At 36.0% G+C, this 16,506-nt stretch overlaps 2 protein-coding genes across 3 annotated transcripts in view; one reads left to right on the top strand and one right to left on the bottom strand.

Moving 5' to 3' along the window:
* The window catches only part of LOC124357173 (calcium uniporter protein, mitochondrial), a 433,451-nt gene that overhangs the window by 256,722 nt on the left and 160,223 nt on the right, over positions 1-16,506 (top strand). The window lies entirely within an intron of this gene.
* LOC124357171 overlaps positions 1-16,506 on the bottom strand; it is a 146,593-nt gene that overhangs the window by 4,323 nt on the left and 125,764 nt on the right. The window contains exon 4 of the mRNA XM_046808689.1: positions 11,432-11,501. Within this exon, the coding sequence (XP_046664645.1) occupies positions 11,432-11,501 (70 nt within the window). The remainder of the gene's footprint in view (positions 1-11,431; positions 11,502-16,506) is intronic.

The raw sequence follows: 16,506 nt of genomic DNA, 5'->3' as shown, positions 1-16,506 counted from the left end.
TAATGACATTGTGGTAAAAGCGTGTCGAACCAGGTAGTAAAATATCGTAACAGAGATGAAACGAAACATTGGAGAATCGATGGGTAGTAACCCCAGTTTAGTGGCGCTCACAGAAGGCCGCAAGCGCCGCACGCTATTCGGTCTTCAGCTCGTGTCCAGTAATGAGCTATAAACTATAAACACAGTGTATGACCGATACATACTTTCGTCTCACACTTCAGACTGTACTGACATTACCGCTGATTGGTCAATCATGTAAATGTTCCTTAACATATATATCACCAGTAGGTATATCATACAAATGCACTCCACATTTATCGTCAATTGGTAAATAATTCATCCGTCGTACACTGCGAAGTGGTGAATCATGTAAGTGTGCCCTGCCATTATTGCAGATTAGTTAATCATGTAAATGTTCCTTAACATACGTCACCAGCAGGTACATCATGTAAATACGCCCTCATATATCACCAATTGGTAAATAATGTATGTGTACTCTGTCGTATACTGCAAACTGGTAAATCATGTAGATGCGATGTATGACCCTTGTTGACCATAGGATGCTCTCCTAAATAGCTCTGTTATATTTCTGTTAGACATATTCGACCTGGTATCAACAGGAAACCTTTGACAATAATCTTGACAACGGCTGCGTAATCCTAAAAATTATAGATCGTACACTCATATATCGTTATGTGATATTATATCGCCAATTTTAAAATCGTAAGTGTGCCGTGTTATAAAACGCAACTAATATATAATGCGTAAATGTGTTCTGTAGTACATCACCAATTAATGGTAAATCCTCACATGAATGGGCCTTTCTGTGTATCAAAAGTGTGTAAATCAAGTAAATATGCTGTTATAAATCTACGGCTGTTTTTGTAAGTAAGAAACGGTGTACTGGTACTTATCTGTTAGCATACTATGTACTAAGTAAATCAGAATACTTATATTGTTGGCTAATTGCAGCTAACTAGCTGCTTTCTGTTAACGCTTCTTAGTTTATATTATATATATTTATGTTTTCACTAATACTATGAGGACTTTGTATTTTAAGGATGGGTTAGGACATAAAAGTATCAAGAATCAATCTACTGATTCAAATGACGTGCCTCAAGCTAGTTTAAGATAGGCTGATAATGCGGAGTCCTCCGAGGAGTTGATAGCTAGATATCGTGAGCCCAAACTCGAGGCTTCTTAGATTTCCGTTTCTCTCTTACGGTTTCGCTTCATTAGTGTATTTTATGTGAAAGGAAGGTTTGATGCATATTCTCCTTTAAGTTAATGTATACAGCAGGGTTGTGCTTAATCGTAACTATTATTGCAGTATTTAATTTATTCGTTAACAACTTGGTATGTGATATTTAAAAATGTAAATTAAAGTTTTTAATTTGATTGAAGTTTAATAAAACAAGGTATGAGCACGCCACAGCACGTGTCGCGAAACAGGCTTTATTATGGCTGCATGCAAAATTTCAAGTCGATTGTACTTAGTTTGTGTACAGATTTATTTATTCTGCGACTTTCTTGGTTACCTATAAAACGAATGTAAAAATGTCGCTAACGCTCTTCTAAATCCCTCCGAATGCCTTGCAAAATTATCGAAATCAATGTTGCTTGTATAGAAATACAGCTTCATGATAATTTCAAGTCTTTGGGTAGTTTGTTTACGAAATATAGTGCGTACAAACAGACAGACATACATACAGAAATAACATTTTTCCAGCTTCTCAAGAAATATATATATATATATATATATATATATATGTATGTATATATATATATGTATGTATGTATATATATGTATGTATATATATATATATATATATAACAAATGGAAGAGTCAATATTTTTCAGGCGTATGCAAGTCACAGACGAGAAAGGTGAGCACGATTCATGTACGGAGGGTGACGCCGCCTCACCCATTCATCTCGGTTAGCCTCTCCCCATTCATCAAGTCTCCGGAGACAAAATATAACGTTCCTAAGCTCTTTTTGTTTAGGTAAATATTATATTGTCAAAAATCTAAGGCATAGATGCTTTATCTAAGTGACATTGTATTCCGAATGTAGTATCAAATTGTATGTTGGAATTATCTAATTATGGTTTCGTTCAATTTTGTGTTTGGGTTAGCCTTAGTTGAGAGCCGAGAGCCAATTTGGATTGTAGAGCAAATATCCTGGTCTTCCTTGAAACTTATAAGAGGCATTTCTTATAAAAAAGAAATTGATCATTAGGAGCGTTAGTTTGGGTAGTGGTCAAAATTTGAGAGGATAGAATGAGTTAAAAGTATCAGACTGTAATTTTTTGTCAGATCATATCTTAAAACCGACGGTCATGGATATTACTTTCATCAACGTCAAACAAAGAGATAATGAAACTTAAATTAGCTAATTTCGACCAAATGGTCTGTCTGTATATGGTTAGTTGACATCATTTGATTTAACATATATTTTCAAGTCTGACAGTTGGTTTTAAGTGTTTTAAACTAAGAAATTTCCGATTTTAGTAAAATATTATCGTTGATATTTTTAATCCTTTGGATACTCTCATATTACAATTTCCACAAAAACTGACCTGCTGACGATTGATTTCTTTCTTAGAAGAAATTCTTATAGCAATAAAAAAACCAGGTTGTGGGCTGATATAAAGCAACTTGCTCACGGTCAATAGAATATGCATCATCTGTTATTATGAAATTACAACAAGATTGCTGGATGGTTGTGGTTGTACATTGTGGATTAAATGATCGAGAGATCTCTCTTAGCGCATTCCATTTGGCACCAATATCGCAAGCAACTCGCGGTTTAATTAGGAAACTTGTGATGGAGACTCGGGCCAACTTGTATTGCAACTAATTTACTCTTCCCTTGTGAGTTATTATACCGCAAATATAGAAACATCTAGAGTTCAGATATTGTGTTCATATATGCGACAGGTTCTACGAGTGCTGCAATCTTTTGTTTTCATTATTTCCTGTTCGTTAAAGGAAACACGATCACTTGTGGGTTTGTTCATTCAGGACACTCTTCCCTGAGCTGCGTCAAATTTAGACTTACTCCTGTATAATTTACTCATAATTGTTTAATGGTATACAGACGAAAACTGTATAGATAAAAAACCAGGATTTTCCGGACATTTACCATCGTTCAGTGAAACAAGAAATCAGTAACACTACGTTTCGAGATCTGCAATCTGATCTCTTCTTCAGGTAAAAACCTAACCTAATACATAATTACAAACTAGGTTAAAATAAACAAATCATACCAAAGCGTTGAGATGAAAAACCCTGTTTCCTTCACAATCCTTCCATCGTCAAAAATAGCCTTCAAAAAAAGAAGTGTATAGATGACATATTCTTCTGAATATCTTTAACCGTTCCTCCTACAACACTTCTATTACTCAAAATTCAAAGACAACCATGTTATACGACAAGAATGAGAGTCAGAGTGTCCTATATAATTTACTAGTACAGATAAATGCAAAAAACACATGTTATATCATCTGTCGTAGTCGAATCAAGTGTACATGTACTCTTATAACATTGTATTAAAAAACCGGTACATCGGAGTAAGGAAGGAACCGACAAAACGTAACGAACGTTTTAGTAAACAGTCCAACAAAAGTAATTATACCAAGGGTGTTAATAAGTCACATGATAAACGTCCATACGATTGTACACGGCTTGTTCATAAAATTTTAATTTTAGGAATTTCTTGTTGCCAAAATAGTTACCCATAAGAATAGTGTAACAATGTAAGTAATTTTATTTCACATTCAATTTTAATCAATTGAGCTAACAAATCAATAGAGTTCTTTCTTGGACCAAAAGAAACGAGTTAACGACCTTTTTTCTAACAATTAATAAAACAATATTCATGAGATATGGTCTGCCATTACGCAACTATCAAAGAGCGTTGTCTTCTCATGTGCCTCAGTTGTGAATACTGTGGGGAACCATGACAATTTAGAATCTGTGGGTTCTCTGTACACAACGTGAGGTGTGGTCTACCGCTACAAGCACAACTGTCAAGCAGCGATGTCATCTCATAATACTGTGGGGAACTAGTCTGTGAGTTCTGCGTACACAACTTGAGGTGTTGTCTACCGCTACAAGCACAACTGTCAAGCAGCGTTGTCATCTCATAATACTGTGGGGAACTATGACAAATTAGAGTCTGTGAGTTCTGCGTACACAACTTGAGGTGTTGTCTACCGCTACAAGCTCAACTGTCAAGCAGCGTTGTCGTCTCATGTGCCTCAGTTGTAAATACTGTGGGGAACTATGACAAATTAAAATCTGTAAGTTCTCCGTACATAACGTGAAGTGTGGTCTACCGTTACAAGCACAAATATCAAACAGCGTTGTCTTCTCATGTGCCTCAGTTGTGAATACTGTGGGGAACCATGACAATTTAGAATCTGTGGGTTCTCTGTACACAACGTGAGGTGTGGTCTACCGCTACAAGCACAACTGTCAAACAGCGATGTCATCTCATAATACTGTGGGGAACTAGTCTGTGAGTTCTGCGTACACAACTTGAGGTGTTGTCTACCGCTACAAGCACAACTGTCAAGCAGCGTTGTCGTCTCATGTGCCTCAGTTGTAAATACTGTGGGGAACTATGACAAATTAAAATCTGTAAGTTCTCCGTACATAACGTGAAGTGTGGTCTACCGTTACAAGCACAAATATCAAACAGCGTTGTCTTCTCATGTGCTTTAGTTGTAAATACTGTGGGGAGTCTTCGAATTCTCATTACATTTTTCTTTGTTCGCTCATTTGATCGATATATTAAATGTGAACTTTTCTTGGTATAAGTTTTCATTGTTTTTAGCAATTTACAAAATTAACCACCCAAAGATCAGTACGGTGGACCAACAATAATGATATAATATATGATATAAGTAAGGTACGTAAGTCTTGAAGTAGGGAGCAGTGCAAAGTAAGAAGTACAAGAAGTTACGTAAACTGGAAGATGGAGCGATAAGAACTAATGACAGTTATGAAGCTTTAAACTAACGAAGATAACATCGCAGCAAAATGATAAGAAAGTTATTTTTATTCCGAGAAGATGAAATTACATAATTTTCGTTCACTGTTACCAATCTTCGTAGTGTGTTTGTTACATCTCTATTATAATCAAAGATTATTGTTATTACAAATAAGTGGTTTTTAACTGATTTGAGATAGAAATGTATTAAACCTTCCTGGTAGGATTAAAAAGTTTATGTTGTAACTTTTGCAGTAATTCTTTACGAGTATACTCATACTACACGGATCCGTATGGATTAAATAAAAATGTTAAATGCAAGTAAATGTAGAGTTACATTTAATTTTCACGTTTTCTATTCAACTAGATATCTTAAAAGAAAGGGATAAGAGGGACATTATTGTTTTATCAGTTTAGCAAATAGTAATAGTAATTTCAATTTTTTAATGGGAAAATCAAATAAACTAACAGGGAGTTTAATAAATCAAATAAATTATAGTGCAAAAACAGGAGAGTAAGTTCCTAACAGTACAAAAAGAATGAAGGGTTATAAGTCGTTTCCTTAGACAATCCCTCAAGAAATCCAAGTATCACAACATATTTCACTTTAAATATCCCAGATTAAAACCTTTTGAATCAGAGGTTTGGTTAACAGTACAGTAATATAGATTATATCAAAGTTTTAAAAACTCTTTATTTTAGACCATTTTCAGTTTTTAAATATACTCATATTTTTATTCCCATTTCTTCAAGATTATATATGATCTATACAGGCAAACAACCTGTCTAGCATTTATATACTTCATCTGGTATGATGCTTCACATACTGAAAGCCATACGTACCCCTTCAACCGTTAGTCTCGTTTACAATTTACCGTATAGTGTTGAGCTAAGCAAGATGCCAAATATTACCATCTCATCAATCTCATGTTGGAGTTTGTTTCCTCTGGAATCGTAGGTGAGATCTATATTTACGTTTTCCAGATTTAAAGCAACTATTTGCTTTCAATAATACGAACTGGAAGCAAAAGGTGGCATAGATGTTTATTGTATCTTACTTACTTCTGCCTATACGGTGAGATGGGATAGATGTTAGCTAGGATAGCAGTTAATCCCGTTTGTAATATCTAACATGGAGCATCCTTTTTTAATAACTAACCGGAGTATCCTATTGTCAATAACTAACCCGTGGTATTACGTTGGCAATAACTGACCGGAGTATCTTATTGTCAATAACTAACCCGTGGTATCACGTTGGCAATAACTAACCGGAGTATCCTATTGTCAATAACTAACCCGTGGTATCACGTTGGCAATAACTAACCGGAGTATCCTATTGTCAATAACTAACCCGTGGTATCACGTTGGCAATAACTAACCGGAGTATCCTATTGTCAATAACTAACCCGTGGTATCACGTTGGCAATAACTAACCGGAGTATCCTATTGTCAATAACTAACCCGTGGTATCACGTTGGCAATAACTAAACTGGAGACAACTGGTTTTCTTCTCCTTATTGGAGATTCTGCATATCGTGTTATGAGTTATGTAACCCCAACAGTAATGTTACGTCATATGCTGCCTGTGAGTTTGCAAGCATTTACGCAAAATCGATCAGTTTAATCTAAAATCACCTCGAGAAATAGATATTTTCAATATATATTAGTTATAATGTCAATGTCATGAAAGTAGAACTTGTTGCGAATCTATCTTCACTGTGAAATCCCTTATTTATGGCGGCCGTTCCTCTCCTCACCTCGCTCAGAGTGCAGCGTGAGGCCAAATCTGGATGATAAATGACGGACGCTGACCCAGCTCTCTGATGAATGAACCTGAACCCAGTAACGGAGATGAATGAGAGCTCGACACCACGGCACGGCAGGGCACGGCGCCTTCACCTCTTTTCTGTGCTCTCCATTAATATTCAAAGTTCGTATCCACATTCATAACGCGATTACTACAACTTATAACGGAAACTTTTTTTAGACAACACTTCACTATAAAAGTGATTCATGGCGTTCCGGAGGGTTAATGATTCACACTCGTTATATGGCATGCACATGTCGCTTCATAGATTAAGTTCCCACCTTTATCTGATTATACTTTTGACAATAGTGAGAAGAGAATTACTTGTTGGTGCATATATTTTATATTAACGTGCAAACTTTTATTCCAAGTGCAGATTGTATTTCTTTGATAAAATGGAAAACACTAAGCAAACGACTTCTATTTTTTAGTAAAGTTTCGATGCACCCTAGATGAAAACGCTCACAAAATGTGCAAATTGTCACCCCTTTTTTGTATTCCAATACAACATGCATTAGATTTCTACTTTAAATGGTTTTTTGGAATTACTGTCCACAGTAGAGGAACAAGTAGAAAATTTAATATTGTATGATCAGTAAAACTTTGTCTATCAAATGAAGGTTATTTTATAATTATACTAGTAGCTAGATTATTAAATGCATTTATTAAATGCCTACAATTCTGCAGAAAAACATGTTGAAAGTTTGAACATGAAAAGTAATATTGCGTTTCTTCAACCGCAGACCTTGTAATTTTAGATGTAGGTCCAATTTTCTTTCTTTTACTTGTGCCTATCAAGCGAATTGTGCGATTTTTTTACATAACCTAACCTAGTATGTTTCTTTTAAATGGACTATTTAATGTCAGCAGGATTATTAAAATTCGTGTTACTATTGTACAATATTTGCATAGTTGCGATGTTAACATTATTGTAGTATAGTGTTTTATGTCAGTTGCATTCTACAAATTTTAATTAAATATTTTTCTATACTTCAAATTCTAAAACTAAAATAAATTAGTTTTAATTTAAATTTAATCTAATTCCTTATGACGTTTTAGGAAATCAAGCCAAGAATTCTTAGACAGTCGCATCCTTACCCCCAGCTTTTTGAAGTAAATAAATAAATCAAAGTAATTGAAAGTTATTTTTAAAAGAATTCAGAGGGTTTTTATATTCAAAATTTATTGTTTTGTTTAGACGTACGGGAGGTTTCGTTTTATTATAGTATGTAAGATAGGCACAACATACAGGTCTATAATGAGGATATGATCGATGAATTATTCACATTTACAATATTAATAATGTTTTGAAATAAATATATTAGTATTTCAGCAGTGTTAAGTACTCAGATAATGGGATTTTAAAAATTGTTAACAGAAATCTTCACCATTTTACTAGATGTTTTAAAGAAAATGCATACACAAACGTTTAACTTACTATACGTATATGAAGCAGTAAACGTTCACTGATAAGAGCATGTGTATGCGCGTGGTTTGTTTGTTCAAGGTGGCGCTTATATGAGATAGCACAATCTGTAGATGAGCACGGGTGAATTTATACTTCACATTTGGTTGAAAGCTAATACAATCTAGTAAATTTATTACATGTTATGTGTCCCTGTTATTTCCTATCCCGTATCCATCTGACTATTTACAAGATTTTTTATCCGATAGTTTGTTTAAATTCGGTATTCGTACACTATATTTCAAACTGTCACCGTACAACTTTAAGACAAAAGGTTGAACTGATTCTGATGAATCGGAACAATAACCTCAGTTGTGTACCAGAACAAATTTGTTTGCCTGGAAATTTTACTTTTATCGATACTGAAATTCATTAGCGTATTTAGCCTCAGACGACGAAACATTTTTGGACCGTAGAAAATACAATATAAATACTAATTATTTGCTGAGCGTCAGCGAAGCCTATCACTCGTGGGATTGGAAAAACTACATTTCTGTCTGTCTCTTTCTGTCCACAAGATATCTCGAAAACAAACTGACCTAAATAGACTTGAAATTGTGCACGTAGCTTCGTTTCTTAATGCGGAACACTGCGTTCGATTATTGCGCATGTCACTACAAAATTTGGCTGAGCATTAGAGAATGTTTTTACATTCGTCAAAGGGTCCTACCATGATGGTAACGATTAAATATCAGAATAAATAAATTTGTAAACAAACTCAGTACACCCATGAGAGATTCCAACATGTGACAGTCATGGCATATTAACACATGTAACTGATCCCTAAACACATGTAAGCTTAACTATCTCTATACATTACTCTGTAGTGATCTCTGTGTGTACTTTTATTATTTAAACACTGATGTGAAGCCCAATCACATAATCATGTGGCAAGACGTGTCAAGAAAGATTTCGTATTTAGACTTAAAATTTTGCACGAAACTTTATTTCTGCAATAATGAGTTCTATGTTGCGTCGTTTAATATTTATGAAATGAGCTATAGAGTGGAAATTTTGCGTACAACCTCAGCGAACCCTGTTACGACACGTTGTGTGGCAAATTTCAACATTGTAATAAGCAAAGGGTGTATTGTAATGTAACGGATTGTGTGCTATACGTATTTAGCGTGCTTATTGTTGTTTATTTAATGAAATCCGACGATGTACCCTAGTGACAGTGCTCCTACATCCTGGGTCGATTAGGTCTCAGAATCGTAATTCCTACCAGCCAATCGCTTGGCTACACTTCCCACAATTTGAGTGGAGAGCTTAAAGGTGAAGGAGTAAACGAGTTTGGTGTAATGATATGTAAACTATCGTTTGTTTTTGCAACGGATTAATCCAGATTAAGGAGTATATGCTGGTGTGAAGCCATCATATTCCGAGAGTAAACAATCCATTCGCACCTTTCGGATCCTTCCCGTGAGATATGGGGTATTCTAGTCTAATACTAAGACTTAATCATTACATATATTGAAATGACCTTGAATTCTGTACCAGTTAATGTTGACTGTAAATCATTCTCTTACTTATCGGTCGCAGAGGTGTGCACTATCTCTCATTGCAAAGAAGTCCTCGCTTTACATTGACACGCTTAGAGTTTTTAAACGGGTATAGAATTATACACTCGTGTTGTTTTAAGTACACTCGGTTATTTTATGGTACAAATCGAGACAAATTTTATCGTTCATATTTATCCATATCTTATTTTAAAGCATTACAGGACTCCAATTGCTTTTTACTATTATCCGCCTTATATTGTTTATGGCACAAAGACACATTCCAATACTATCTTGATTATCATCAAATACACTTGTAAAAATCACAAAAAACCTTTCAAGAGGTTAAACATGTACTTTGCACTTTTAAATTAAAGCAACTCGTCGGCCTTTTTGATCCCAAACTTTAAATTAAAACTGTACAAGTGAATTGTGTTTTAAGTTAAATTTACGATATTTAATCCGGAAATATTCCCTGTGTCATTCTATTTGATTGTCGGTGTTGTACTCATTCTCGATAAAAATATGAGTAGTCTTTTTAATTAGAAATATTAATTAAAATATAATTGCTAGATGTTTAATTTTCAAATTCCCTTTTTACAACTCTTATTTTTTGTTATCATCTTAAATCATGCTACGTAAAAAAAATCTGGAATCCATTGGGCACTATTAATAAGAAGTGTAATATAAATTTAGTATACAGTCTTAGTTATAAAATACTAGCGGGCCCGGCGCGCTTTGCTGCGCATTTCAATAATTTTTTTGCAAAAGTTGCCCGCGGCTTCGCACGCAATTTCCCGTTGAAAACAGTACACTATATTCACTTATTCTTTTTCTATCACATTCTAAACATTGCTGAGATAATTGATAGTCGTTCCATCGTGAGCCTCTTGGGCGTATTATGAAGGTATGTACCATATTCCTGCCTCTATCTAGCTGTTACCCACGGCTTCGCACGCAAATCTTAAGAACCGAAGTCCTTATATTACTTAGTAAATTTTTTTTTTTACTATAATAAATTTTAGATTAAATTAGTTATATCTCCGATGCCACGATTGAGCTTGCTTTGTTGTCTCGATCGAGAGAATATGTACACACGGAGTTTTGAGAACCATACTTCTGTCAAAAAAAACAACTAAGGTTGATTTTATAACATTCTTTATATTTGTAGCCAACGTAAGATAGTAATTATGATATCTGCATTACTCTTCTGATCAAGCATGAGCATGGTTTATATTAAATAAATATTGCAGTTAAAGGTGAATTTTTACGTCAAATTTGAATTGTATTATCTGGATAGTAAAGTCTATGTTTAACAGTGATTGCAAAAACAGTTTAAACAAAATTTGTCGTTTCTCTTAAGCTTACTCTATGCTTTAAAACTATAAGTGTAATATATGTTTACAAAGAACAGCTGATTAAAAATTTGAAAAGACGTTAACATATGTTTGCTGCAATGCATTTCTTATGGGTATTTCTGTAACCAGTGGGGCGGAATCCTGAATCGGGAAAGGGATGGGCATAGCTTATAAACCTTCTCCGTGGAAAAATACATATACGTACAAATTTTCATCATGATCGGTCCAATAGTTCACGATTCCATAAAGGACAAACATACAAACATTCATTTTTATATATATAGATACGAGTAAGATGAACTTACAGTGACGGGCGGTGGGACGTGAAGTGCGGGGCGGCGCACAGAGTCACTGGAACTGCTCATGGTTCGCCAGCTGAAACAGTCAAGACAACCTTGAGTTGGGTACACTCTGATAGCTTCGGTCAACATAGTAAACCTAGTGTTAACTCGTGCTAATCTCGCACCGCTACACCGTAACTGCGGGCAATGAGACGGGACTCACTCTGATGCACCCCTCGGCACTGTGCTAACGCTACACAGTAACTGCTGGCAATGACACGGGACTCACTCTGTTGCAACCCTCGGCACTGTGCTAACGCTACACAGTAACTGCTGGCAATGGCACGGGACTCACTCTGTTGCAACCCTCGGCACTGTGCTAACGCTACACAGTAACTGCTGGCAATGGCACGGGACTCACTCTGTTGCACCCCTCGGCACTGTGCTAACGCTACACAGTAACTGCTGGCAATGACACGGGACTCACTCTGATGCAACCCTCGGCACTGTGCTAACGCTACACAGTAACTGCTGGCAATGGCACGGGACTCACTCTGATGCACCCCTCGGCACTGTGCTAACGCTACACAGTAACTGCTGGCAATGACACGGGACTCACTCTGATGCACCCCTCGGCACTGTGCTAACGCTACACAGTAACTGCTGGCAATGACACGGGACTCACTCTAATGCACCCCTCGGCACTGTGCTAACGCTACACAGTAACTTCTGGCAATGACACGGGACTCACTCCAATGCACCCCTCGGCACTGTGCTAACGCTACACAGTAACTTCTGGCAATGACACGGGACTCACTCTGATGCACCCCTCGGCACTGTGCTAACGCTACACAGTAACTTCTGGCAATGACACGGGACTCACTCTGATGCACCCCTCGGCACTGTGCTAACGCTACACAGTAACTTCTGGCAATGACACGGGACTCACTCTGATGCACCCCTCGGCACTGTGCTAACGCTACACAGTAACTGCTAGCAATGACACGGGACTCACTCTGATGCACCCCTCGGTCTTCCCTCATACCAGGCGTGCTAGCGCTACACCGTAACTGCGGGCAATAAGACGGAACTCACTCTGATTCACCCCTCGGTCTCCCCTCATACCAGGCGTGCTAGTGCTACACCGCACCGTAACTACGGGCAATGAGACGGAACTCACTCTGATGCACCCCTCGGTCTCCCATCATACCAGGTTTTTATAAAACTAAATTGTGTATAAATATACAGAAAAAACACGTTGAAAACGAAGAGAAAGTACTACAAGAGAAATTAGAATGTGTGCTGGCAACTAAGGGCTGTTTATGGACAGGTGGTGTTGATACAACTACAGTGATCAACGTTAGTTAACGCAGATCTACACGTTGGATAGCTGTTTACATTATCTGATTATGTGCTAATTGTATTTCGTTTACTAGAATAAGGTTTGTAAACCCTCTTGGATAACTTGCAAGTCGTGGTTTCTGAAAGCAACGGAGAAGAACTGAGCTCCGAGACGATCATTTGCTGTACCAAATCATCGTCCACGATGGAGTTGTTACCTCTAACTACATTCATAAGCCAGAACAAGCTTCAATTGAAAAATTGAATACTTTCCTCTTCTTATATTATTATAATATTTAAGCTTGTATAAAATTATTACTCGATAAAAACACCACTCATATAACGTGTTATATATTGAGACACATACGGACGCTTGTATTGATATTCATACTTATACTGCCGTCTGTGTTGCACGGTTATTGCCGATGTCGTGTCACTGCCGTCTTGGATCTAGTCAAGTTTTAACTTTAGTTTCCATTATTGTGATTTTTAGTATAATTATTCATTTCCTCTTTTGTTTAATTTGAACATGAGTGTATTAAAAGATACATAATTAATTAACTTTCCCTTTTCGTATTGATGGACACGACAGAACGTAATGTAAATCTTACAAACTAATCCAGCAAAGTGATTCATCACATGTGCTGCACTACATGTCATACCATACAACTTTTTATGATTCTACCTGTTTGTTTACAATTTTGGTTTATTCTGCGAGTTTTTCGTTGCCATCCATTAGCTTACCCATAATAACTATGTAAAATTGTTTATTTAAATGCATATACGATTTTGGTTTCTATATTCCTTATGAAATAATACTGTTAAAGATAAAATTTTATCTTAAATAAAAACCTAGGTCTACTTGTGTTTTAGTTGAATATGGACAGTTCAGGTTGTTCTACATTGGAAGTTTTATCTCGCAGATTGTTAGCGACTGTATTTTCAATTCACAAAAAGGCTACATATTTACCAGGAAATGCCAGTAGTACTGCCTATTTATACACTAGGATGATGGGGGGTATAAGGGTAGTAGGAGGGGTGCGCCTGATTTAGTACCCCCTGGACGTAGCACCCCCTCGCTCGTGACGCCACGAAAGGGGTGCTAAATCAGTGCTGTACCGTGTCCATGCCCTGAATTAGCACTCCTCGATTATTTTTTCAACGATGACGAGCTCGCTGCTCTCGCTTTGCTTTTTAACTTTTTTACTCTTTTTTATTCTTTCCGCTTCTGTAAATATTCCGTGCCGCTGTGTCCACGAATCTTTCATGCATATAGTAACAATTTAGTTTATTAAATTTATTTGTAAAACAATGTTCAAGTAATATACTTAATACACTGAAATTTGATCAGTCGTTGCTGCCTACCGTAAAAATTGAAATACCTATATCGGACAAGCCTTTCTTATCAACGAACAAAACTTTATTTTTATTTATATACATAAAGTAGCATATTAATTATTAATTGGCTTAGTCAAGTAAGATGCACTGACTTAAGTTTTATGTTTTTTTACATCAATGAGACCATGTATTAAAATATGTTACAGCTAGCAACATTGCGTAAATCAAGCATATTATTTATGTGTTTCCCCTACAATATACTGAATAAATTACTCAAATAACGCACTGATTACGACATGAAAGTTTTTCTATGATGTCATGGGTTTATCCTTTGCGGATCTCTTTTCATCCGAGTAAACTTGCCAGTTAACACATTTTATAGGTAACATAGAAGGATTTACTGTTATGGTACATTATTTCTTCTTTTAGAAACAGTTTTCAGTATAAGAGTTTTTCGTAATGCAAGTATTAACGGAGTTTGTAGCTAATTAAAACATTATGTAAATAGTACAAAACATAAAACAGAACTATTTGAAACGAGACATTTCGTGAATTTAACCTTCAAAGAAACAACTGCAAATTAATTGTCACTAATTTTTTATATCCATGACAGCAACTTCGTGAATACGCTGTTATCCCTTAATATTGCTGCTTTTATTTTAAAATAACATATTAAGAGTTTATTTATATACTTAGAATAGTTTTAAGAAAATATGTCGGACGTTTTAGGGAATAGGACACATTACAGGCTGGGCTTTGCTTATCAAAAATAGTTTCTTTGTAAAATTCTTTGTAAAATTGGTGCTAACAACTTTGGGTGCTATATTTCAACTGTAATACATTAGTTTTTTTTATGTATTAACTGGAAAATGTTGAAACTGTGGGGGACTAATTCAGCACCTTGACCGTGTCCATGCGCCAAATAGACACCCCCTAGGCGTGACGTCAAGATTCTAGGGAGGGGAGTGCTTATTCCAGGGGTTCCTAAGGCAGCGTCCCCGTAAAAGGAAAAGAGAACAGTTTCATGTGTCCGGTAACAAGTGGGTGTTGATTGATAACGGCATGTACCGAGTAGAGTCTGGGACACACATGTAAGTATGTGATATTGGTTGTAGTGCGGCATGTCCAGGGCAAGGCGGTAGAGGGGTAGGATGAGGAAATGAGAGAGGTGCAGATAATATCCGGTAACAAGTTTGGCGTCATGTGATAACGGATTTTACCGTAGGGGGACTGGGACACATGTCAGTGTGTAATATTGGTTGTGGTGCGGCATGTCCAGGGCAAGGCGGTAGAGGGGTAGGATGAGGAAATGAGAGAGGTGCAGATAATATCCGGTAACAAGTTTGGCGTCATGTGATAACGGATTTTACCGTAGAGGGACTGGGACACACATGTCAGTGTGTAATATTGGTTGTGGTGCGGCATGTCCAGGGCAAGGCGGTAGAGGGGTAGGTGGGGTAAAACACCCACAGAAAATATGTTTACGGTTACAACTTTCCATAATAATTTGTATCGGGTTTCCTGTTTGTGCACGTGAATTTATGCCCTTAGCTGTGTTTCGGTACGTTTCCAATATAAATTCGTTTTCCAGACGCTTAAAATTTGTTGTTGTTGGTTTTATATTTCCGTTTATTATTTGAATGAATGTTTGTAGTAATATTACATTTGTTATTATGTAGGCCTATAAAATTTTATCTTGTCCTCATTAGAAAACTAACTGAATTGAATATGTAATGAAATCATATGACTAGTAGTTCCCGTGACAGTAATTACTAAATAACTTGTATAATTAATTTAAAATTTCATTTGACGTGTAATACATTATAATAGTTGTCGATCAATTACTATGTGTTATAATACTGAAATTTGTGTAATACTAATTTAAGTAAATTTATTGAAAATTATAATATCTTTTTTCACTTAGATGGACTTCAATCCTCGAAACGTAGTGTTCTATTATAGTAATTCTTAACAATAGCAAATGCCCGAAATTCTGTTATCTTTTTAAATAAATACTAATAACCTATAAAAACTGTTAATTTTATCCTTAATAATAAATTGTAAACATTAATTCGTTTCTATGATGATAATTTTAAATTGAAGGTTTTTACATGCGGACGGTAGTAATTTAACGGAATACGTTGGTCTTAGTATCGATGAAATACATATTTAAACAAAACCTTTCGGTTAGGGCAAACCCTCCATGGCCGGTTAACCCGGTGCTTACCATTTTGAAATGTAGTCAAACCCCTTAACTCAGGAGATCCCGCTCTATATCCAATACACATACGTGTCTGATTAACAGGCCTTGTAGGGAAGTATAAGACGTTATTATTAATGAATACTCTAATTGTAGAAAATAATATAAATTACGTAAAATAATTGGGCAAATATATTTTATGCAATTAATGGAATAGTAC

The sequence above is a fragment of the Homalodisca vitripennis genome, chromosome 3, assembly GCF_021130785.1.
Source record: "Homalodisca vitripennis isolate AUS2020 chromosome 3, UT_GWSS_2.1, whole genome shotgun sequence".
Classification (NCBI taxonomy): domain Eukaryota; kingdom Metazoa; phylum Arthropoda; class Insecta; order Hemiptera; family Cicadellidae; genus Homalodisca; species Homalodisca vitripennis.
This window is presented reverse-complemented; position numbering and strand designations above follow the sequence as displayed.